A 22,568-nucleotide genomic window follows, 5' to 3' on the forward strand; every position below is an offset into this window, starting at 1 on the left:
CTCCATGGTTTAATATTCCAACTTTCCTGTTTTGTTTTGGTTTTTTTGGGGGGGGGGGAGTGTTTTTAGATACAGGATTTCTCAGTGTAGCCCTTGAGGTCCTGGAATTCACTCTGTAGATCAGGGCTGGCCTCTAACTCAGAGTGCTTCATAAGTGCTGGGATTAAAGGTGTGTGCCACCACCACGCAGCACAACTTGCCCACTTTTTCCCCCTTAAAAAAATTAAAAAAAAAAAAAAATGTTTAGTTTTCTGCCTGCATGTGTGCCTGCAGGCCAGAAGAGGGCACCAGATTTCATTATAGATGGTTGTGAGCCACCATGCGGTTGCTGGGAATTGATTTCAGGACCTCTAGAAGAGCAGGCAGTGCTCTTAACCTCTGAGCCACCTCTCCAGCCCAACTTTCCCACTTTTTAATGAGAGAAAATTCCCATATTATTAGCAACTTTGCAGGACTTTTGAACTATTTGAAAAACACGTAGGTAGGACAAACACGCCACTGGGAAGAAGACTCTAAGGGCCATATGTTCCCAGGCCCTGGCCCTCAGCCACACACGTTCAGATGCCTGCTGTCACTGGTCACTTGTAAGCCCTCCAAGTGACGTCTCATGTCTACACAAACCTCCTGCCTCTCCCTCATGTAATACCACAGAACATGCCTCTCTTTTCCCCTGTCTTGGGAACCGTCTCTCACGTTCCCACAGGGAGCTTCCGCCTTCTTTCCTAGTCCCTATTTTTATTTTCAGCAGGAGCATTAAGGGAAGGCTTAGGACTTGGGTGCAAGCTTCTCAACACACTCCAAGCGTTTCGGCGTTTCCTTGTTCTCACTTCTGCACATTAGCTCACCAGGTGTAGCCATGCTGTGGGCTACTAACTCAGCCTTCTGTCAAAAGACACACAAGTTCTGCTGCTACAGGTGAGCTGCAGTTGGGGCTGGAGAGATGGCTCAGCAGATAAGAGCATGTGTTACACTTGCAGAGGACATGGGTTTGGTTCCCAGCATCTGTAATTATGACCTCCTGTAATTACAGCTCCAGGGTATCTGATGCCCTCTTTCGGTTTCTGCTAGAACCTGCACTTGTGTGCGTATACCATTCCCCTCCATACACATACAATTATAACAATAAAACAAATCTTTAAGAATAAATAAATAAAAGAGCTGCAGAAGGGCGTGGTGGCACATACTTTTAATCGCAGTACTCAGGGAGGCAAAGGCAGGCGGGTTGCTATGAGTTCGAGGCCAGTCTGGTCTACAAATCAAGTCCAGCACAGCCAGTGCTACACAGAGAAACCCTGTCTTGAAAAACCAAAATAAAGGGGCTGGAGAGATGGCTCAGTGGATAAGAGCATTGTCTGCTCTTCCAGAGGTCCTGAGTTCAATTCCTAGCATCTACATGGTGGCTCACATCGATCCTGTAATGGAATCTGACACCCTCTTCTGGCCTGCAGGCACACATGCAAATAGAGCGCTCAAAATACATAAAATAAAATTTAAGCCAGCCATGGTGGTGCACGCCTTTAGTCCCAGCACTCGGGAGGCAGAGGCAGGTGGATCGCTGTGAGTTCAAGGCCAGCCTGGCCTACAAAGAGTCCAGGACAACCAGGGCTACACAGAGAGACCCTGTCTCAAAAAAAATTTTTTTTTAAGAAAAAAGAAAAAACAAAATAAATAAAAGAGCTGTAGCAAACAATAACAACAACAACAAAACCCCCAAAACCCTGGGGTGGGCTGTGGACGTGGGAGGGAAGGAATGTGTGTGAGGGCCCTGGCATGACTGAAAAGGAGATAGGGTGACAGGACGAGATGCTCCAAGCCTGACAGCCATGAGGAGAAGCAGAAAGCCACAACAGTGTCCCCTCATTCTGGCCGAGAGTGCAGGGGCGCCAACCAGGCCAGAGTCCCAGACCAGGCCGAGCTCATGCAGAAGGACGAGAGCCCGTGAGTGTGCTAGACCTGAGCCAGCTCCCTTACCCTTCATGACAATCCTAGGACTTCTCCTTACGCTAGAGGTAAAGAAGCAGATGGTAAAAGGCTGCCTCTCTCACAGCCCAGCACAGGCTTGTGTTGGGAGACGGAGGTTGCCCTTCAGATGGCTTACTAAGAACAGGGGAGACAGTGCGATCACCTGGGACTCTTGTACTGACTGTCCTCAGGGCTTCTCCCTGCACCTGGCAGACTTCTGAGAGCCAAGGCTGTCTCCTGGGTCCTGCCCCATACCTCTAACCCAGCGTCCTCTGTTTCCCGCCAGGTCTTGCCCATCATTGTTTTCTTCAGCTGTGTCATGTCAGTTCTCTACTATGTGGGCCTCATGCAGTGGGTGATCCTGAAGGTGAGTCCTCAGACCTGTGTGTGGTTCTTCTGAGTCACTGGCTGCCAGGTTCATAGCTTTGTAGAATTCCCGCCATTCCAGGATGCTCCTGCCTTCAGCATCCTCTGTTCCCAGAATCACAGGGTCCATACCCTTCCAGAGTCTCTTGCTCCTGAAGGCCATGCCTTCCAGAATGCTCTGCTCTCACACTTTACTTTCTCTCTGAATACATTGCTCATCAAAAATCCCTTCAATTTAATCCCAGCACTTGGGAGGCAGTGGCAGGTGCATCTCTGTGAGTTGGAGGCCAGCTTGGACTACAGAGCAACTTCCAGGGCAGCCAGAGTTGTTACACAGAGAAAGTCTGTCTCAAAAAAAAAAAAAAAAAAAAAAGGTCTCTTGTCCTGATACTAGAGGGAAATGGCATAAAATCCAATGCTGTCTCTATGGGAGGAACAGTTGGGGGGGGGTCTATGAGGCAACATAGGCTTTAAGGGGAAAATTATTTATACAAAAATGATCCTGAGAGATTATAACACCAGGCCTCATTGGCCAGACTTGGCTGGTATAAATATACTTACTTTTAAAAGATGGGTCATGATGGCACAAACCTTTAATCCCAGCACTTGGGAGGCAAAGACAGGCATGTCTCTGAGTTTGAGGCCAGCCCGGTCTACAGAGCAAGTTCCAGGACAGTCAAGGCTACACAGAGAAACCCTGTCTGGGGGTGGGGGGAGAGAATTACATTTATTTGTTTATTCATTAGCTAGTTTGTTTATTGAATGTGCGTGTGTACGTGTGTGCATGTGTACATGTGCGCATGCACACATACCAGAATGCACACGTGGAGATCAGAAGACTCCTTCTGCCATGTGGTACCGGGGATCAAACTCAGGTTGTCAGGCTTGGCAACGAGTGAGCACCCTCGCCTGCTGAGTCATCTTGGCAGTCCAAACGTGCTTAGGTTTATAAGACCTGCATGTAGCAGAGAGCATTGTAGAGCATTTGAAATCATCAGACCTGGCCAAAAGATGCCAAGGTTTTAGCCAACAGAGCTCAGAATAAATCAGCACCTTTGGATGGCAGCAAGGATAAAAAAAAAATGACCCATGGTTATGTTACAAGCACCACCCTGTAAAGTCCAAATGAGGTGATGTGTGGGTCTGGAGATCTGTGCTCGACCGTGGGCCTGGACAAAGGGTGCGCTGTGAGCAGGAAAGTACAAGGGCTTGAATCCATACCTTCCACAGCAAGGCGGAAGGCCGGAAGGATCGTGGGCCTGGACTGGAGGAAGAGAGGAGGCCAGGTTAGTGGCAACCGCCTAGGAACAGGCTAGCCAAGGACAGGCTGAGAGGCGGCGTTAGGGCAAAAACATTGCAGAGAAGAACTTTCTAGTACAGTGTGTCCCAAACCGTTTTCTGTTGAACTCTAGACCCTGGCTTGCTACCAAATATAACTTAGAAAAGGAAATCTCTAGTGAGGTAACTGAGGAAAACTACAATAGACATTATGGCGAATGAATTTAAACTTTTGTTTTGTTGTTGTTTTGTTTTGTTTTGTTTTTGAAACAGGGTCTTACTATGTAGCTCTGGCTGGCCTGGAACTCACTATGTAGACCAGGCTGGCCCTGAATTCACAGAGATCTGCCTGCCCGCCTCTGCCTCCTGAGTGTTGGATTAAAAATGTGTGCCACCATGCCTAGTGCTAACAGGTTTTTTGTTTTGTTTTGTTTATTTTTTAATTATTTATCCAGGCTTGGAAAGATGGCTCAGCAGTTAAGAATATGTACTGTTCTTGCAGAGGACACAGTTGGGTTCCGAGTATTCACCTTGGTAGCTGACAACACCCTGTACCTCCAGCTCCAGGGGATCAAATGGCTTTTTCTCCAAGCCTCAGGCACCTACACACACACACACACACACACACACACACACACACACACACAGTGTTTGTGTGTCTTTTTTTTTTTCTTTTTTTGAGACAGGGTTTCTCCATGTGGCTGTCTGTGTAGACCAGGATATGTGTGTCTTATGTATGTCACAGACTTGTGTAGTAGTCAGAGGACAACTTGTGCAAGTTGGCTCTCTCTTTCCAGTGTGTGGGCCTTTACCTGTCGAGCTAGTTTGCCGGCAACTCCATCTCATTTTCTTTTTTTTGTTTTTTTGTTTTTTTGGTTTTTTTGTTTTTCCAGACAGGGTCTCTCTATGTACCCTTGGCTGTCCTGGACTAACTCTGTAGACCAGGCTGGCCTTGAACTCACAGAGATCCGCCTGCCTCTGCCTCCCGAGTGCTGGGATTATAGGCGTGCGCCACCACCGCCCAGCTTCCATCTCATTTTCTAAGATAGAATCTCACTGAACCTGGCACTCACTGATTTGCCTGGGCCCCAGGCATCCCTCTGCCCCCACCTCCCCAGTGCTGGCCTTACAGGTGGGTGCTGTAACAGAAGCTGTAGACCTGACTGATGAAACCATCTCCCCAGCACCCCTGATCCTTCATCCTGCCCCGGTGCTAATTAAATTTCAACACAACTTCTGGAGAGGCCATTCAAACCACAGCAGGGCCCTGGGCTGGAAGGAAAACTTCTAAGTTACTGTCACCCCCAACTCTTTCTGACTCATGAGTACTCTGGTTTTTTTTTTTTTTTCCAGATTGCCTGGCTGATGCAGGTCACCATGGGCACCTCAGCCACTGAGACCCTGAGTGTGGCAGGAAATATCTTTGTGAGCCAGGTGGGTACTGAAGCTACGCTAAAGAGATTGGAGGGGGGCGGGGGGAGGCAAGGATCCAATTTAATTCAAGGGAGAACCATTTGAACCTGTCCCCATGTCAAGCTAGTCCTCACACACAGATGTGACAGACAACATCTTTCTCCTCAACATCAGTACTTCTCAAACATGCTGGAGCTTATTCCTGTCCCGGGGCCTTTGTTCTGTCTGGATGGCTGAGCCTCCAGTCTGCGTAGCTGGCTCCTTCTGGTCTCACTTAACATTAACCCAGTGCCACACCCTCAAAGCAGCTTTTTGCCGGGCCAGGTGTGGTGGTGCACGCTTTTTAATCCCAGCACTTGGGAGGTAGAGGCAAGTGGATTTCTGTGAGTTCGAGGCCAACTTGGTCTACAAAGTGAGTCCAGGACAGCCAGGGCTACACAGAGAAACCTAACCATGAAGCTTTCTTTCTCACATATCTCATAAATTCTATCACCCTCTAAAATGACAGCATACATCTACCTGGGCCCTTTTTGTTACCTATATCACCTCTCCTTGGGTCCCCCCACCCCCACCCCCACCCTTTTCCTGCTCCCAGGAAGGAGTTCTGCCCCTTCCCTGTATTGGTTACTTTTCTTGTCTCTGTGATGAAATACCCTACAGAAACAAGGAAGGAAGGAAATGTTTGCTTTAACTCACGGTTTAGAGGTACAGTCTCTCACAGCAGAGAAGGCATGATAGCCGAGCATGAGGATGCTGGACACACTGTGTCCCCAGTTGGGAGGGGAGCGAGAGGAAGGCTGGTGCTCAGCTCTCTTTCTACTTGGCATTCATTCTGGGGCCCCAGTCTATGAGATGGTACCATCCACACTCAGGGTAGGGGGACAGTCCCTCCTCAGTTAGAGCCATTTGAAAGCACCCTTACAGGCGCACCAAGAGCTGTGTTTCCATGGTGATTCTAAATCTGGCCATGTGGACAGCAAAGGTCAACCATCGTACTCCCATCTTCCTAACCTGCAAAGCAGTACCGAGAATGCCAGGGGCCCCATAGCTGGGCGGGACAAATGAAGAGGGGCCCAGATTTTCCCCCATAGGCCCCAAAGAAAATGCCTATTGCATGCCCAGCCCCTTTCTTAGTGGCAGCCCCAGGCTTGCTTCCCCTCCAAAGCTTCTGTTTGCTCCCCTGGAAAATGAGGAGCCTCTCTGTGTCGGGTTGTAAGCAGGGAAGAGGAGGTGCCAGGTGTGAGGCACATGGTATGAAACAGCACAGGGACCATAGCCACACAGGGAGTGTGGTCTGGAGGTCCTGCCATAGAGGTGGGAAGACAGTGATGTCCAGAGAGGCTCAGCAGAACAGGAAGCCACGCTTCTGTTTCCTCCTCTGCGACTCCAGGGCGGTGAGAAGAGCGCCCAGCCACCCCGCCACCGCTGCTCATTGTCTGCCATCTGACTTGTTCGTAGACCGAAGCTCCTCTGTTGATCCGGCCCTACCTGGCAGACATGACACTCTCTGAAGTTCACGTTGTTATGACTGGAGGCTATGCTACTATTGCCGGCAGCCTCCTAGGCGCTTACATCTCCTTTGGGGTACGTAGAACCTTTCTCTGCTTGATGGCTATGCCAAAGCCCTGAAATTGCCTTTCTGGAAGCTCCACATGATCCCAGACACAGCAGGCACAGGGTGTGCCCTCTCTGTCTAAAAGCCCAGCTTTGCCCGAGCAAGGCAGGCTTACTGGGCTAAATCACTTGCTTAGCCATCTCACATGGCTGCTGAGACAGATTCCCAGAATTCCCTTTACTAAGTTCTTACTATGTATCAGGCACTATGCTGAGTGCTTTAATATCCCCATTTTATAGATAAGCACATTGGGGCTCAGAGAATACATTAATAACCATTCATGTAAAGCCAGGAATTGAACCCAGATCTATCTGACTCCAACATGCACACTCATTTTTCCCGTAGTCCCACATCTAGGCTGTCCCTGGAGATCTGCCCTCCTAAATGAGACTGTATATCATAATCCTTTCATGGGCCAGTCCTGTAGTACGAATCAGGCCCTTAATTCGCAAATACAGGAGCCTGGGCAGAGAAGAACTTTTGACTGTCCCTGATCGTGTCTGGCAGTGATGCTCTTGTGAAATGCTGGGCACCTGTTTGTGCTTTCACACTCAACGCTTCGATTTGTTTATTGTTTTCCTTGGTAACTATCAAAGATATCTTTGGTTGTCATAGCAGTAAATGAAGTATTTGTTTTGGGTTTGGTGGGTGTTGTTGTTGTTGTTGTTTGAGACGGGGTCTCAGTATGTAGCCTCGGCTTGCCTGGAGCTTACTATGGAGCCTGGCTTCAAACTCATAGAGATCTATCTGCCTCAGCTGCCCCAGTGCTCTGGCTAAGAAGGCGTGCACCACCAAGCCCAGCTTGGTTTGGTGTTTAGTTTGTTTTGAGACATGGTCTCTCTACGGTAGCCCTGGCTATCCTTGAACTGCCCACATAGACCAGGCTGGCCTTGAACTCACAGAGATCCTCCTGCCTTTGTCTTCCAAGAGCTGAGATTAAAGGTCCTCAGCACAATGTCCAACTTTGGTGTTTTTAAGGCAGGGATTCCCAGTGTAGTCCAGGTTGGCCTGCTGTCTTAGCCCAAGGCTTAGGGTTACAGACATGCACCTCCAAACCTGGCTTATGTGATGCTGCAGTTTAGATTCAGGGCCTCCCGTACACCAGGCTACTGACTGAGCTCAAAAGTCAAACAAAGAAAAAAACAAAACAGACAAGACGGAAACCCCAAACTTTGTTGGTGGAACTGTTTCTCCCAGTGGCACAGCAGACACACTGCTTTCCTTTCTTAAGGTCTTTAAATGTCTTGACTTCACTCTGGGCCTTCTGGTCAGTCTTAAGTATTGCCCCCATGTCCTTTCTAGCCACATGAGGTTCACAGAGACCTCCAGGCATTAACTAGGACTTAAAAGGCAAGGGCTATATTTCACATGTAGTGCTTGCCTACCATCTGGGAAGCCCTAAAAAACACAAAATAAAGCCAGGCAGTGGTGGTGCATGCCTTTGATCCCAGCACTCGGGAGGCAGAGGCAGGCAGAAATCTGTGAGTTCAAGGCCAGCTTGGTCTACAAAGTGAGTCCAGGACAGCCAGGGCTACAAGAGAAACCCTGTCTGGAAAAACAAAAACAAACAAACAAACAAAAAAACAAAAACAAACCAAAGAGAAATAAATAAATAAAACATACACCTGTCACCACCTGTGACCTCAGCACTCCAGAAGCTGAGTCAGGAAAATCAACAGTTCAAGGCCAGTCATGGTCACATAGTGAAACACTATATAAAACAAAATTAAATAAAACAAAAAAGAAAACTTAGGAACAGAAGGCTCTATTGGACATACAGTGGGGCTATGCCCAGTAAACACATCAGTTGGAGATGCATGGAATATGTCCAACCAGCTGCATAAGAGACAATACAACTGTTAGCACCAAGCCTTCCCCTGCCCTGTGGGGCAGATCTGGATCTAAGGCTTGGCCGGCTGCTGCCACCAGCATTACAAGAAAGCGCCCCAGTGCATTTGGCTAGCCTGGGAAAGATCACACACAGTTCAAAATGCCAAGTACAATTCCTATAGAACGCTTATCACTTTAATACCACCTTGATGTAAAAAAGTATTTCAGCCAGTAAGTCAGAGACCATCCATACCGGAAGACCTTTGTCCCTTTTACACCATCTGGCTGAAAGCTCAGCCCCTTTCTTCTCTTTTTCAGTCAGGAGTCCAGGTCTGGCTCCAGGGACGTTTTCCTTCCAGCTGACCAGCTGACCATCTCTTCTCTGTGGCGCTATAGGATGTGCAGAGGTTGCCACAGGGCTTCAGGGTGAAAGCCCCAGGCGGCAACCAAAGCAGGGTTTGGAAAAGCACCTAACAGGCAGACCTTGTACTCCCTGGCTCTGGAGAAGCTCTCTTCTGCCCCCACCTGCCCTTAGCTGTCACTGCCTAGCTGCCTGCCCCGTTCTCTCAACCACCTTCCCATGGAGAATCCCAGATTCTTCACCCCCACCCCCTCTCAAGACAAGGTTTCTCTGTGTAGCTTTGGCTGTCCTAGACTCTCTTTGTAGACCAGGCTAGCCTCAAACTCACAGAGATCCACCTGCCTCTGCCTCCTGTGTGCTGGGATTAAAGGCGTGTGCTACCATGCCCGGATGTCCCCCAGTTTTTCAAAAAAAGAATCTCTCACTACATTACTTAGATTGGCCTTGAATTGGTGACCTCTTGCCCCAGCCTCCCAAATAATTAGCATTACAGACTTACACCCCTAGGCCTAGCTTTCTTTGCACTTTTAAGAATGTGGCTACTGGCCATAGCAAATGTGTTGGTGTTTTTCTGTGTGGTGTTGTTACTTGTCTTGTAGGCTCAACACCTGGGAGGTAGAAGAGAAAGATCACAGATCTGAGGCCACCATCAACTGCACAGGCAACTTGGAGGCTAGCCTGGGCTATGCAATATCCTATCTAAAAGAACGTGGCAGGTGTCAAATTATAAATATGGTCTCTGTTGTGTCTGCATTGGACAGTGCCAGCTTAGCTCTTCTCTTTTGTTACACAGTCCCAAATGCCACTTGACGGAACCGTTTTGTTGTGACCTCCACATACATTTCCAACTACGCTGTTGTTCCGAAGGTTCTAGAATAGATAGTAGCTTTTACTGCAAACCCAAACACACTGGTCTCTTGGTGCAGGGGTCTCTGAACCCAAGCTCACTCAACAGCTGGCCACTCATGTTTCTTATTGAATTGGCCCCATGTGGAACAGGGTCTGCAAGATCCTGAGTGGGCAGAGTGACTCTTTTGCTTAGTTTCCACATCTGTAAAATGGGCAGATGTACTGGCTACCTGGCCACAGTAGATGGACTAAAGATGGCAGAGACCACTTAGCGAGGTGCTAGGGAAGCAGCCATGTTAAGACCAGAAACCTCTCCTGTGATTGGCTCTTTCTTTTATAATTCCTTTCTCACTAAACACCTTTCTAAAAGGTGATGAGCTTCTGTCCTTTATTTCCAGAAGGTAGAAGGGGGCTGGGAGGCTGGGATGGAAGGTATTCTTGACTGTGCTCCTGGAGCGGGGCAGGGGGGTACACAGGGGCCACAATGGACTGGTGTGAGGAGCAGAGCTGACATCTCAGCCTGCACACAAGACTCTACCTCTCCCTGTAGAGCAAGAATGACCACGGTGAGATTTGAGGCTGTGGCTGCAATGGCTCTGGAATATGTGTCCCCCTCCCATTAAGGTCCAAGCTGACCAACTGGGTGCACTCTTCAAGCTGAAGGAAGAGGTCAGGGTGCTGACTGGTAGATAGAGGAGCCCCCAGATTACAGGTGAGGCGCTGAAAACACTGGAGCTGGACAGCCAAAGAGGGTACCAACCGGGACTGCCTTATCCAGGAAGGACTGGGGTCCTAGACTTGCCATCTAGTGCTTGTGACAGGCAAGAGGAGTTGGGGGGGGTCTCTTGCTGGTTCACTTTCACGGTATGTGGGTACGCTTTCTGTCATGAGGACAAAGCAACCCAGAGAAACAGTTGAAAATGGAGATTCATTTTATTTATCATCCCGCCTTTAGAGGTTTCCGCCCATACTTGCATTGTTCCATCACTGCGGGCTTGTATTGAGATGGATCATGACAGAGAGGGTGTGGTAGCAGAAAGACAAAGAGGAAGAGTCTCAGCGCAAGATGTACCCTTGCAGGTGTCCCAGTGGCCTGCTTCCCCCAGCCAGGCTTCCCCTCCTCAGTGTTGATGGATTAACCTGCTGGTGACATCAGCTCCAGTGTGATGAACAGCGCCCTGAGGGAAGGCTGCCTCATTTGTCTTTGGAGCAGTGAGAGTGTGTTTTTGGAAGTCCCCCCCCTGCTCCCCAGAATTGGTGTTGTTTTGCCATTTTGTTGGGGGTACTTGTCCAGTGTGATTCCCAGAGACAGGCCCCAGTACATCCAGGCCTATTGAAGGAAGCTGACTCCCTGAAAAAGAGTTCCCTAACATAGGAGTGAGTGTAACAGGCTGCTCAGAAGTGGTGAGTTCCTTGTCACCGTTAAGTATTCAAAGATTGAATAATCGGGGTTGCACCCCTAGACCAGGACATAAGCAACGCAGAGGCTGGGATAGGCTTACCTGTTTCATCTCTCACTTCTGGTACATTGACTGAATCTGTCCCAAACTCCTCAACCAGTGGAGATCAGTGGTCAAAGAGAGACAGCCTGGGAGACGAGGACCCATGAAGTCGGAGCCAAGTCCACATTGGATTTTAATTTTTCTTCTTTATCTTGAGCAAGACATGGTTACTCCTCTGGGGACTCAGTTTCCTTGCCTGTAAATGGGCTAGCATCACTTGCTCTGCCTACCTTGCAGAGGTTTTTTGTTGTTGTTGTTGTTGTTGTTGTTTTGTTTAAGATTTATTTATTTATTTTATGTATACGAGTGCTCTATCTGAATGTACAACTGCCTGCCAGAAGAGGGCATCAGATCACATTATAGATGGTTGTGAGCCACCATGTGGTTGCTGGAAATTGAACTCGGGACCTTTGGAAGAACAGACAGTGCTCTTAACTGCTGAGCCATCTCTCCAGCCCAGTTTTTGTTTGTTTGTTTTGTTTTGTTTTGTTGAGACAGGGTTTCTCTGTATAGCCTTGACTGTTCTAGACTCCCTTTTTAGACCAAGCTGGCCTTGAACTCACAGCTATCCACCTGCCTCTGCCTCTCAAGTGCTGGGATCAAAGGCGTATGCCACCACTGCCCGGCTTTCTTTATCTTTTTAATAGGAAACAGTAGCCACTCTTTTTTGTTATTTTTCATGTGTATCTTCCTTATGTGTATACATATATGTGTGTGTGTGTAGAAGAGGCCAACTTGCAGGAGTCAGTTCTCCCCTTCTACCACGTTGAGCTCAGGTCGTTAGGCTTAGCCGCAAGCACCTTTGTCTGCTCAGCCTTCTTGTGGGCTCTTGCAGAAGCACTGCAAGATCCTCCGAACATCAAAGAGATTAGTGATGGCCGTGCCAGCAGTGATACAGTGAAGTCATACTAACGGGGCGAAGAATGTGGCCCTCTGCCACCACATTTCCTCTACCTGTCCCTTACAACCTCCCTGTTATTTATTTATTTATTTATTTAGTTAGTTAGTTAGTTAGTTACATATTTATTTTATTTATATTTTGAGATAGGGTCTCAGGCTGACCTTGAACTCACTATGTAGCTGAGGTTGACTTTGAATCCCCGTTTCCACTTCCTGAGTGCTGGGGTTACAAGCACGCACCTCCACGCCTCCTTACGGGGTTCAAACCCAGGGCTTCCTGCACGCTAAGCAAGCGCTCCACGGTTACCAGCCCTGGCCCGCCCCTCTGTTGTTCTTGCAGATTGATGCTGCCTCCTTGATTGCTGCCTCTGTAATGGCGGCCCCTTGTGCTTTGGCCCTGTCCAAGCTGGTTTACCCGGAGGTGGAGGAGTCCAAGTTCCGGAGTGAGGAAGGTGTAAAGCTGACATATGGGTGAGTGCAGCAGGGGGCTTCCTGAGAGGGCACTGGCGTGGGAGCAGAGGTGGAGAGGAGCAGCGCTATCCTTGACTCATTTCCGTCTTCCATGGAGCGTAGGCCCTTTCTCTTCTATCACTGCCTTGGTATGGCTTCTTATGAGAACACACACTCTCACTTTCTCTCTCTCTTTTTGTAATTTATTTATTCATGCATTTTTATATACGCGAGTGCTCTGCCTTCGTGCACATCAGGGAAATCAGATCTCATGACAGATGGTTGTGAGCCACACTGTGGTTGCTGGGAATTGAATTCAGGACCTCTGAAAAGACACTAAAATGCTTTCAACCGCTGAATCCAAACACTTCCTTTTTTTTTTTTTTAAAGAACTTATTTATTTACTTAATGCGTATGAGTATTTGCCTGTGTGTGTGTATCCATACCATGTGCTTGAGGAGGCCAGAAGAGAGTGTAGAATTCCCTGGAACTGGAGTTATAGACAGTTGTGAGCCTCCAGGTGGGTGCTGGGAATTGAACTCGGGTCCTCTGGAAGTTCAGCCAGTTACTCGTTTTGTTTGTTTTTGTTATTTAAGACAGGGTTTCCCTGTTGTAGCCTTGGCTGTCCTGGAACTCTCGCTTTTCCTCACACTCACAGAAATTGGCCTGCCTCTGCCTCCTAAATACTGGCATTAAAGGTGTGTACCACGCCAGGCTCAGCCAGTTACTCTTAACCTGTGAACCATCCCTCTAGCCTGAACATGCTTGCTGAGGCTATTGATGTCAGAAAATAGAGAGTTCAGTGCCAGCCTGGCTACATCGCAAGGTCAAGGCTGCATCAACAGAACAAAACAAAGAAAAACAACAACAAGAAGCATTGATTCCACTTTTCAAATTATAGTCTGTTTCTGACCAGCAAGAAAAAGCAGTCTGGTCAAGGTTCACAAGTGTGGCTCAGCTATTGGTGTGTCCTGGTGTTGCTCCCTGTCACCTTCTCTGCTTGTCTGGCCTATGACCGCCAGGTGGCAGCCTCACATTGACAGGAGGAATGCCAGGCTCCTAAGGCCACCCACCATCAACAACCAAACCTTTACCAATGTTGGAAAGAAGCTGGCTGTGGTGTGATATGTCAGGCATCCCAGCACCTGGGAGTCGGAGGCCGGAGGGTTGGGAATCAGAGGCCGTCCTTACAATATAGTAAATTCCAGGTCAGTCTCGGCTCCACGAAGCCCTGTCTCAACACTCCCCATGCTCAGAAGCTGAAAAGACAACACAGCTGGCAATCCAAACCTCACAGCTCCTGAGGCGCTGCCCCGTGGAAATAGACTGTAAACCATGGCTATCGCCTTCCTCTTCCTCGTCCTCTCCTCCTGTTGTCCCTTCTTCTCCTCCTCCTCCTTTTCCTCTTCTCCTGCCCCCTTTCCTGTTTTTGAGGCAAGGTATCTCATGTATCTGAGGATGGCTGACCTTGAGCTTCTGATCCTCCTGTCTCCACTACCTTAGTGCTGGGGTTACAGGTGTGGACTAGCACACCCAATTTATGGGGTGCTGGATCAAACTCAGAGCTTTGTTCATGTTAGGCAAGTATTCTACCAGTTGAATTGCATCTCTAACCTTTATTTTATCTTTTCTAGCAAACCTCTTTATATATATATATATATATATATATATATATATATATATATATATATATATATATATATATATATATATTTAAAGGCTTCTTTCTTTTTTTAAATGTTCATTTATTTGTTGTGTATGCAGTGCTCTGCCTGCATGTACACCTGCATAACAGAAGAGGGCATTAGATCACATTATAGATGGTTGTGAGCCACCATGTGGTTGCTGGGAATTGAACTCAGAGCCTCTGGAAGAGCAGTCAGTGCTCTTAACCTCTGAGCCATCTCTCCAGACCTGGCTTATTTCTTTTTATTGTTATGTATATGAGTGGTTTTGCCTGCATGTATGTTAGTATACTGCATGTATGCCTGGTGCTCACGGGCATCAGAAGGCACCAGATCACCGAGAACTAGCGTTATAAGCCGCCAAGTAGGCGCTGGGGACTAAACTTGGGTCTTCTGCAAGCAGCAAGTGCTCTGGCCTGCAGAGATACCTCTCCGGCCCCTAGACGTCTTTTTATTGCATCTCACTTATCATGTGTGTGTGCATGTGTGTGTGCATGTGTGCCACAGCAATTACGTGGAGGTTACAGGATAATCAGAGGGGCCTCACTTTCTTTCTGAGACAGAGTAAGAAAAGAACTTCAAGAAGGAAAGGGGGCTGCTGGTCACAGAGAAAAGACCCAGGTTTCTGGGCTGACCTACAAGACAGTAGTTGATAGCTCAGTACATCTCTGGCCACTTGAAAGCAGGCTGGTCCAACCAACTCTTGTGGGAGGCGGTCTCTGCTTCTCCCATGTGGGTTCTGAGCACCAGACTCAGGCCTCAGCCTCAGCAGCAAGCATCTTCTTTTTTAGACAGTTTCCCTTCCCAGCCTGTGTAGACCAGGCTGGCCTAGAACTTACTGAGATCTGCTGGAATTAAAGGTGTGTGCCCTTATGTCTGTCTTCTGCTCTCCCCCCCTTCCTTTCCTCTTCCTCCTCCTCCTCCTCCTTCTCCTCCTCCTCCTCCTCCTCCTTCTCCTCCTCCTTCTTCTTCTTCTTCTTTCTCTCTCTCTCTCTCTCTCTCTCTCTCTCTCTCTCTCTCTCTCTCTCTCTGTTTTTCAAGACAGGGTTTCTCTGTGTAGCCTTGGCTGTCCTGGACTCACTTTGTACACCAGGCTGGCCTTAAACTTAGAGATCCTCCTGCCTCTGCCTCCCTGAGTGCTGGGATTACAGGCATGTACCACCATGCCCAGCTGGCCTCTTTTTTAAAAATAAAGAGATACACAGGCTCATAAAACATTTTGCTCAACCTAATATATCAAAAATTTTTCATTTTACCATGTGATCGATAAAAATACTAAGACATGGTGGCACAGGCCTTTAATCTCAGCACCTGGGAGGCAGGTGAGTCTTTGAACTGGTCTATATAATGAGTTCCAGAATAGCCAGGGCTACACAGAGAGACCCTGTCTCAAAAAAAAAAAAACCCAAAAAAACAAAAACAAACAAACAAAAACCCAAATAATAAGCCAGGCGTGGTAGTGCACGCCTTTAATCCCAGCACTTGGGAGGCAGAAGCAGGTGGATCGCTGTAAGTTTGAGGCCAGCCTGGTCTACAAAGTGAGTCCAGGACAGCCGGGGATATACAGAGAAACCCTGTCTTGAAAAAAAAAAAAAAACCAACCCAAAACAAAAACTAAGACACTTTCCTTTCCTCTCCCTCTTCTCAAATCCCCAAAATCTGAGGGGTATACTACATTTTCAATACGACTTGGTTAGGACCAGCCTGCTTTCAGGTGGCCGGGGACACACTGAACTATCACCTTCTATCTCGCAGCACAGCCCAGACACCTGGGTATCTCCTCATCCTTTGATCAGCAGGTCTCCTCCTGACCCCCTCCTATAAAGTTCTTCTCTCTCCTTGGCTCAGAAATAACACAAGCCTCCTTGGTTCTGAAGCCCCCTGTCCAAGGTCCCTCTTTGAACTTATGAGGCGGGCCCTTTACAGCTCTTAGGGATGCACTAGTAATGACGCCTGTTGATCCCAATGGTAGAGACGCCCAGAACCTCGTGGAAGCAGCCAGCGCCGGGGCTGCCATCTCAGTGAAGGTCGTTGCCAACATTGCTGCCAATCTGATTGCCTTCCTGGCTGTACTGGCCTTCATCAACGCTGCCCTCTCCTGGCTGGGGGACATGGTGGATGTCCAGGGACTCAGCTTCCAGGTGTGGCTGTGGTAGAGGGGATGGCCTCAGAACAGGAAATAATAGCTGGGCACCCAGAGGAGCCCTCTTCTGTCCTACCCAACTCTCTTGCCTTTTTGTCCTCAGCTCATCTGCTCCTACGTCCTGCGACCTGTGGCCTTCCTGATGGGTGTGGCCTGGGAGGACTGTCCCGTGGTGGCTGAGTTGCTGGGCATCAAGCTGTTTCTGAATGAGTTTGTGGCCTATCAAGAGCTTTCCCAGTACAAGCAGCGCCGCCTGGCAGGGGCTGAGGAGTGGCTTGGTGACAAGAAACAGTGGATCTCTGTAAGGCCTGATCCCTTCCTCGCGGGAGTCCAAGGGCCCCTGGCAATTCCTTGTGTTTCCCTGGGCCTGCCCGAGACACACTGAGGTGGTGCTTAGCCTTCCACAGCCTGCTCTCCCAGGAGACCAGACAGGCTCGGCCATCATCTCTCTTCAGCATCAGGGATGCATGATGGGCTGCAGAAAAAGGTTTGTCTGAGACCAGGTTCCAGAAAGACCACATGCTTTAGCCTTGAGTGAGCTACTGTGCCTTGCCTCGCTTTTGGAAAATGGGGGTGGGGGTGGGGGTGATACCTGACACTTCTACCCCAGAGGAGCGTGTGCGAGTGTCCAGTGAGCTACAAGAATGGGTGAGCTAGGAGACCCTCCACCGCAGCCCCTGACGATGTACACGGTGCACAGCCCGGGCTCTGCTTTTTTGTTAACGGTTATTCCAAAACCACGCCCAGCTGTTTTTGTTCTTCTTGTTGTTCTTCCTAAGACAGACTTTACACGGCTCCTATCCAAAGAACATGGTAGCCATTGCTCCTCCTCATCATGATGTATGTAGCCTTTTATTTTCAGAGCTGGAGACTGAGCCAGGCCATCATGCATGTTAAACACTGAGCTACACACCATTTGGCATATATTTATCTTGTTTGTTTGTTTGGTTTGTTTTGTTTTGTTTGGGTTTTTCTTTTTTTTTTAATTAATTTATTCAGATTACACCCCAAATTTCCCCCCCAAAGCAGGGTTTCTCTGTGTAGCCTTGGCTGTCCTAGACTCATTTGTAGACCAGGCTAGCCTCGAACTCACAGTGACCCAACAGCCTCTGCCTTCCGAGTGCTGGGATTAAAGGCATGCGCCACCACCCACTCGGCTTGTTTTGGTTTTTAGAGACTGAGTTTTTCTGTGTACCCTTGGCTGTCCTGAAACTCCCTCTGTAGACCAAGCTAGCCTTTGCCCAGTGGTGGCACACACCTTTAATCCCAGCACTCGGGAGGCAGAAGTAGATGAATCTGTGTGAGTTTGAGGCCAGCCTGGTCTACCAGAGTCAGTCCCAGTACAGCCAAGACTACACAGAGAAACCCTGTCTTGAAAAACCAAAAATAAACAAAACAAAACAAAAACCAAAGGTGTTTGCCACCATGCCTGGCTCCAAAACTCAAGTATCTTTAAAATATATGATAATAGTTGTTTCAGTGTGTGTGTGTGTGTGTGTGTGTGTGTGTGTGTGTGTGTGTGTGACACATATGGAAGCCAGAAGACAATTTCCAGGAGTTGCTTAGCCACAGCATTTTACCTGCTGAGCCATCTCAAGGCCCACATGTGAATATCTTACCATCTTTCCCAGTCTTGTGCTGTCGGGTAATTCAGTGAACTCCTTATTTGGATGCGTGTATGACAATGTCAAAATGAATATCTCCATGTGTGGAAGGCATACTTCCTGCCTCCTAGGCCAGGAGCTTCCTGAGGTGTGGGTGGGCAGCACCCCATACAGAGCCCTCCAGCAGCAGCTTTCCTAACTAGTGTGGTGGAGGGGAGGTACCACCTCCCCGTGTCTCACTACAGTCAACACCAGAAGCAGAGCAGCACCGGAAGTCTGTATTTAAAAGCAAGTTTGGGGGCTGAGATATAGCTCTTTTGGCTGAGAGCCTGAATAGCATGCACAAAGCCCTGAGTTCAAGCCCCAGTATTGCATTTTTTAAAAAAGTGATTAAAAAAGAATTCTAGGAAAATTTTCTTACCTTTACAAATGTTTTAATCTTTGCTTTGAGACAAAGCCTTATTAGGTTACTCAGGGAAGCCTTTAATTCACAATCCTCCTGCCTCCACATAACTACGAGTACAAGTCCCAAGCCACCAGGCCTGGATTCTATTATGGATTTTTGTAATTGTTTTCCTATTTTGCCCTTTCATTTTGTTTGAAAGAATTTATTTATTTGTTTGTTTGTTGGTTGGTTGATTGTTTTTGTTTCTGCTTTTTTTTTTTTTTTTTTTTTTTGAGACAAGGATTCTCTGTATAACAGAGCCCTGGCTGTCCTGGACTTTGTAGACCAGACTGGCCTTGAACTCACAGAGATCACCTGCCTCTGCCTCACGAGTGCTGGGATTAAAGGGATGCGCCACCACATCTGGCTCAGGCAAGCACTTTTATTCCCACACTCCAGATGTAGAAATTGAAACCTGGAGAGGCTGCTGACTTGCTCAGGCTGACCACGGTGGGAACAATCTGGGAAGCCAGGCAGGTTGGATTCCCAGTGCCTGACTGCACAGGACTGGGACCCACTCCAGCCTGATTGCCTGAACTGAGCTCTGGGCTTACAGGTGTTTGCAGTGACCAGAAAGAAACAAGAGACTGCAGGGTTGGGAGAAGGGGTGTCCTCAGAGTGCCCTTGGCACTGAACCCGCCTGAATCAGATCCGCAAAAGCTGGTAATTGGGTGGGGGACATAGCTCAGTTGGTAGAGTGCTTGCCTAGCATCCGTGAAGCCCTTGGTTCGATTCCCCAGCGCCATACAAACTGGGCATGGTAACTGCAGAGGCAGACGCAGCAAGACGAGGAGTGAGATCAGCTTTGACATAACACGCTTGAGGGCAGCTTGGGCCTTACTGAGGTCTGTCTCCAAACCACAGAGCAAGAGATGCTAAGGATTCAGGCTGCAGAACAGATGAGAGAGGGGCTTGCCTTTTTGGGGGGGGGTAGTGAAATATGAGCTGACTTTAAGTGGGGGTACATGGCCACCAAATGACTATCATGGGGGCTCTAAGGCCAAGGCCTTAAAGGAATTGAGTGAATTAAAGCCAGGAAAGCGTCATGTCCTGGGGTGAGGCCTCCTTGTAATCTGTGCTTTCAGGTCAGAGCAGAAATCCTGACGACATATGCCCTCTGTGGATTCGCCAACTTCAGCTCCATAGGCATCATGCTGGGAGGCCTGAGTGAGTCTCTGGGCTCTGCCGCAGCCGGGTGCCGGGAGCCGGGAGCCGGGAGCCGGGAGCCGGGAGCCGGGAGCCGGGAGCCGGGAGCCGGGAGCCGGGAGCCGGGAGCCGGGAGCCGGGAGCCGGGAGCCGGGAGCCGGGAGCCGGGAGCCGGGAGCCGGGAGCCGGGAGCCGGGAGCCGGGAGCCGGGAGCCGGGAGCCGGAAGCTCCTAGGCATTGTGGGAATGGGTGATGGAGACAATGCACAGAGTAAAGGGTGGGAGGTCATAGGTAAATGAAGGACAGACACCCTCACCCTGTCCCCTTTCTGCTCCCCCACTTTATTGCCCCCCAAATGTTTAGTTTTCTGGCTCACCTCTGCTTCCTACTATGCCCTCACAGCCAGCCAGGGAGAGGAAGCCCTCCCTCCACCGCCACTCCCCCCGCACCCCCCCCCCCCCAGCCCCGTGAATGCAGTTAGCCTGGTTTAAACAGAGTAAAACTGCGCGTCGGAGAAAAGGAGCGATGGCTCAGCTGTTGAAGGCCAGCCTGGGCTGTGTGAGACCCTGACTAGTAAGAAAGAAAGAAAAAACCCAACAATCTGCTTCTTCCCCTTCTCCTGCTACAGTGGATGTGGTGAAGGGGACATCACTGAATGCTCTGAGCTAGGCCAGAGGACAATGAAGGGACGTTTAGAAGAAGCTTCAAGAGGTGGGCGGAGGGGTGGGTGCCTTCCTGAGCCTTTAATTCTCTTGCCCGCCTCCTCCTGCAGCCTCCTTGGCCCCTCAGCGGAGGAGCGACTTCTCCCAGATTGTGCTGCGGGCACTGATCACAGGGGCCTGCGTGTCCCTGGTGAACGCATGTGTGGCAGGTGAGTGCCGGTCTAGCAGCCGGCTCTGACCCTTCTCAGGCAGGGCTGGCCCCTGGGCCAAGCCTCCAAGCCGCTTCCCTCCACAGGGATCCTCTACGTGCCCAGGGACGTCGAGGTGGACTGTGTATCTCTTCTGAACCAAACCCTGAGCAGCAGCAGCTTTGAGGTGTACCAATGCTGTCGCCAGGTCTTCCAGAGGTGAGCGCTGCTTAGGCTGTAGGCGGTGGGTAACCTGGAGTCAGAGAAGACGGTCGTACCCTCGTGCTTTTGGCGCTAGAGGGCAGTGTAGGAATGTTACGGCTGTTGCAGCTGTGACCAGGGGAGGAAGAAATGAAGCCTTAAGGAGGAAAGGTGGACCAGAGATGTGGAGAGACTTTCCCAGGGCTGCACAGCCTATTAGCTGCTACAGCAGTGTCCTTAGCACCGTACTGTGGCTTTTGCTTTCTCTTCAGCACCGGCGTGGAGTTCAGCCAAGAGGCACTGGACAACTGCTGCCGCTTTTACAACCACACAATCTGCACATAGCTAGGACTGACCATCTTCCTGCCCTCGGGGCTCGTCCATCCTAGAAAGTGTCCTCAAGGAGGCCATGGGACTCATCACTAATCCCATCCTATAATCGGAAAAGGTGCTACAGTGAATGGAGACATCGGTAAATGAAAGACGCCTCCCACTCCTGGTCACATCACTGCGCCCCCCTGTGTCCTACCTCTCCAAGTGTGAGCTCTCAGTGTCTCCCTCTGCGGGCCAACATTCTGGTCCTTTCTAGTCCTCTTTCCTCATGTGTACCTGCCCAAAGCCTCCTTCCTGCCCCCTCCCAAGCATCCGGCTTGCTGGGTCCTCCCCCACCCCCAAAGCTGTCTCTAGAGACACCTTCCTTCACTCAGTCCCCACAGTGTTTTCCAGACCAGTGTCTGCAGGACACATACCTCATTAGGTGCAACGTTCAGAGCAGCCCACGGTCTACTGGGTCTGGAACACTGAGCTAAATAAAGTTAGCTAGGGATTTTGGTTCTGTTGTTGTTGTTGTTTTTAGATGGGGCCTCAGGTAGCTCACTCTGGCCTTGAACTCGTTAGGTGGCTGAGGGGGACCCCTGATCCCCCTGCTGCCACCCCTGAGTGGTGTGAGTAGAGGTGTGCACCATCACACCTGCCTCATAAGAACTTCATGTTTTCATCGTCAAGGGAGCTCAGTGGGCAGCAGCAGCAGCTGCTAAGCTCAGTGCATTGACTCTGATGCCTGGAACCCCCATAGTCAAAGGGAAGAATGACTCCTGCATGTCGTCCTCTGGCTTCTCCACCTGTGCCATGGCACATGCCCTGTGCCCTCCCAACCGAAAAGAATAAAATGTAACTTTAAAACGTTATCATTATTATTAGTGTGTGTGTGTGTGTGTGCGCGCGCGCGCGCGTGCGCCCCACCATACAGGCGTGGAGATCAGAGAACAACTTTTGAGAGTTGGTTCTCTTCTTCCACCTTATGTAGGTTCTGAGGATTAAACCTGAGTCTTCAGACCTGCATGGAAGCTTTTACCTCCCGAGCCATCTGGCCGCTCAAGAACTTGGTTTTGTGTTTGTTTGTGACAAGTTCTTACTATATAAGCACTGGCTAGCCTGGGACTCACTATGGAGACCAGGTTGGCCTCAAACTCACAGCCATCTGCCACCTCTATCTCCTGAATGCTGGGATCAAGGGCATGTGTCACCTCCCAGCTCCAGGGATTTTTCTTTATCTGTCTATCTATCTATCTATCTATCTATCTATCTATCTATCTATCTGAGTGCCCTACCTGCATGTGCACCTGCATGCCAGCAGAGGGCATCAGATCTTAGTATAGATGGATGTGAGCTACCATGTAGTTGTCGGAAATTGAACTCAGGACCTCTGTAAGAGCAGACAGAGCTCCTAACCACTGAGCCATCTCTCCAGTCCACAGGAATTTTTCTTAATGGAAGCATCTTTTTGAAGGTTGCATGGAATATAGTTGGACAAATATCTCAAGAGTCACATGGCTTTATTTTCCCCGACTGAGACACATGGGTGTATGCACGGTCCTGGGATCAGGCATGAGTCTCAGTGCTTTGCAGGCTTTCTTTCAGTCCTTATAACAGTCCTGTGTGGCTGGCACTATTGTTATCCCTGGTTGA

The 22,568-nt window shown here is 49.3% G+C and overlaps 1 protein-coding gene across 10 annotated transcripts in view; it reads left to right on the forward strand.

The window, feature by feature from the left end:
• SLC28A1 (solute carrier family 28 member 1) overlaps positions 1–21,787 on the forward strand; it is a 45,426-nt gene extending 23,639 nt beyond the window's left edge. For all 10 annotated transcript variants that reach the window (XM_084772407.1, XM_084772412.1, XM_084772408.1 and 7 more), the window contains 10 exons: positions 2,249–2,329; positions 4,960–5,040; positions 6,478–6,603; positions 12,417–12,547; positions 16,184–16,352; positions 16,458–16,655; positions 19,489–19,570; positions 20,322–20,420; positions 20,507–20,618; positions 20,873–21,787. In XM_084772407.1, coding sequence (XP_084628533.1) covers positions 2,249–2,329; positions 4,960–5,040; positions 6,478–6,603; positions 12,417–12,547; positions 16,184–16,352; positions 16,458–16,655; positions 19,489–19,570; positions 20,322–20,420; positions 20,507–20,618; positions 20,873–20,945 — 1,152 coding nt within the window. In that variant the 3' untranslated portion in view covers positions 20,946–21,787. The remainder of the gene's footprint in view (positions 1–2,248; positions 2,330–4,959; positions 5,041–6,477; positions 6,604–12,416; positions 12,548–16,183; positions 16,353–16,457; positions 16,656–19,488; positions 19,571–20,321; positions 20,421–20,506; positions 20,619–20,872) is intronic.
• The last annotated feature ends 781 nt before the right edge of the window (positions 21,788–22,568 follow it).

This window comes from Acomys minous, assembly GCF_964271855.1.
Source record: "Acomys minous genome assembly, chromosome: 2".
Classification (NCBI taxonomy): Eukaryota; Metazoa; Chordata; class Mammalia; order Rodentia; family Muridae; genus Acomys; species Acomys minous.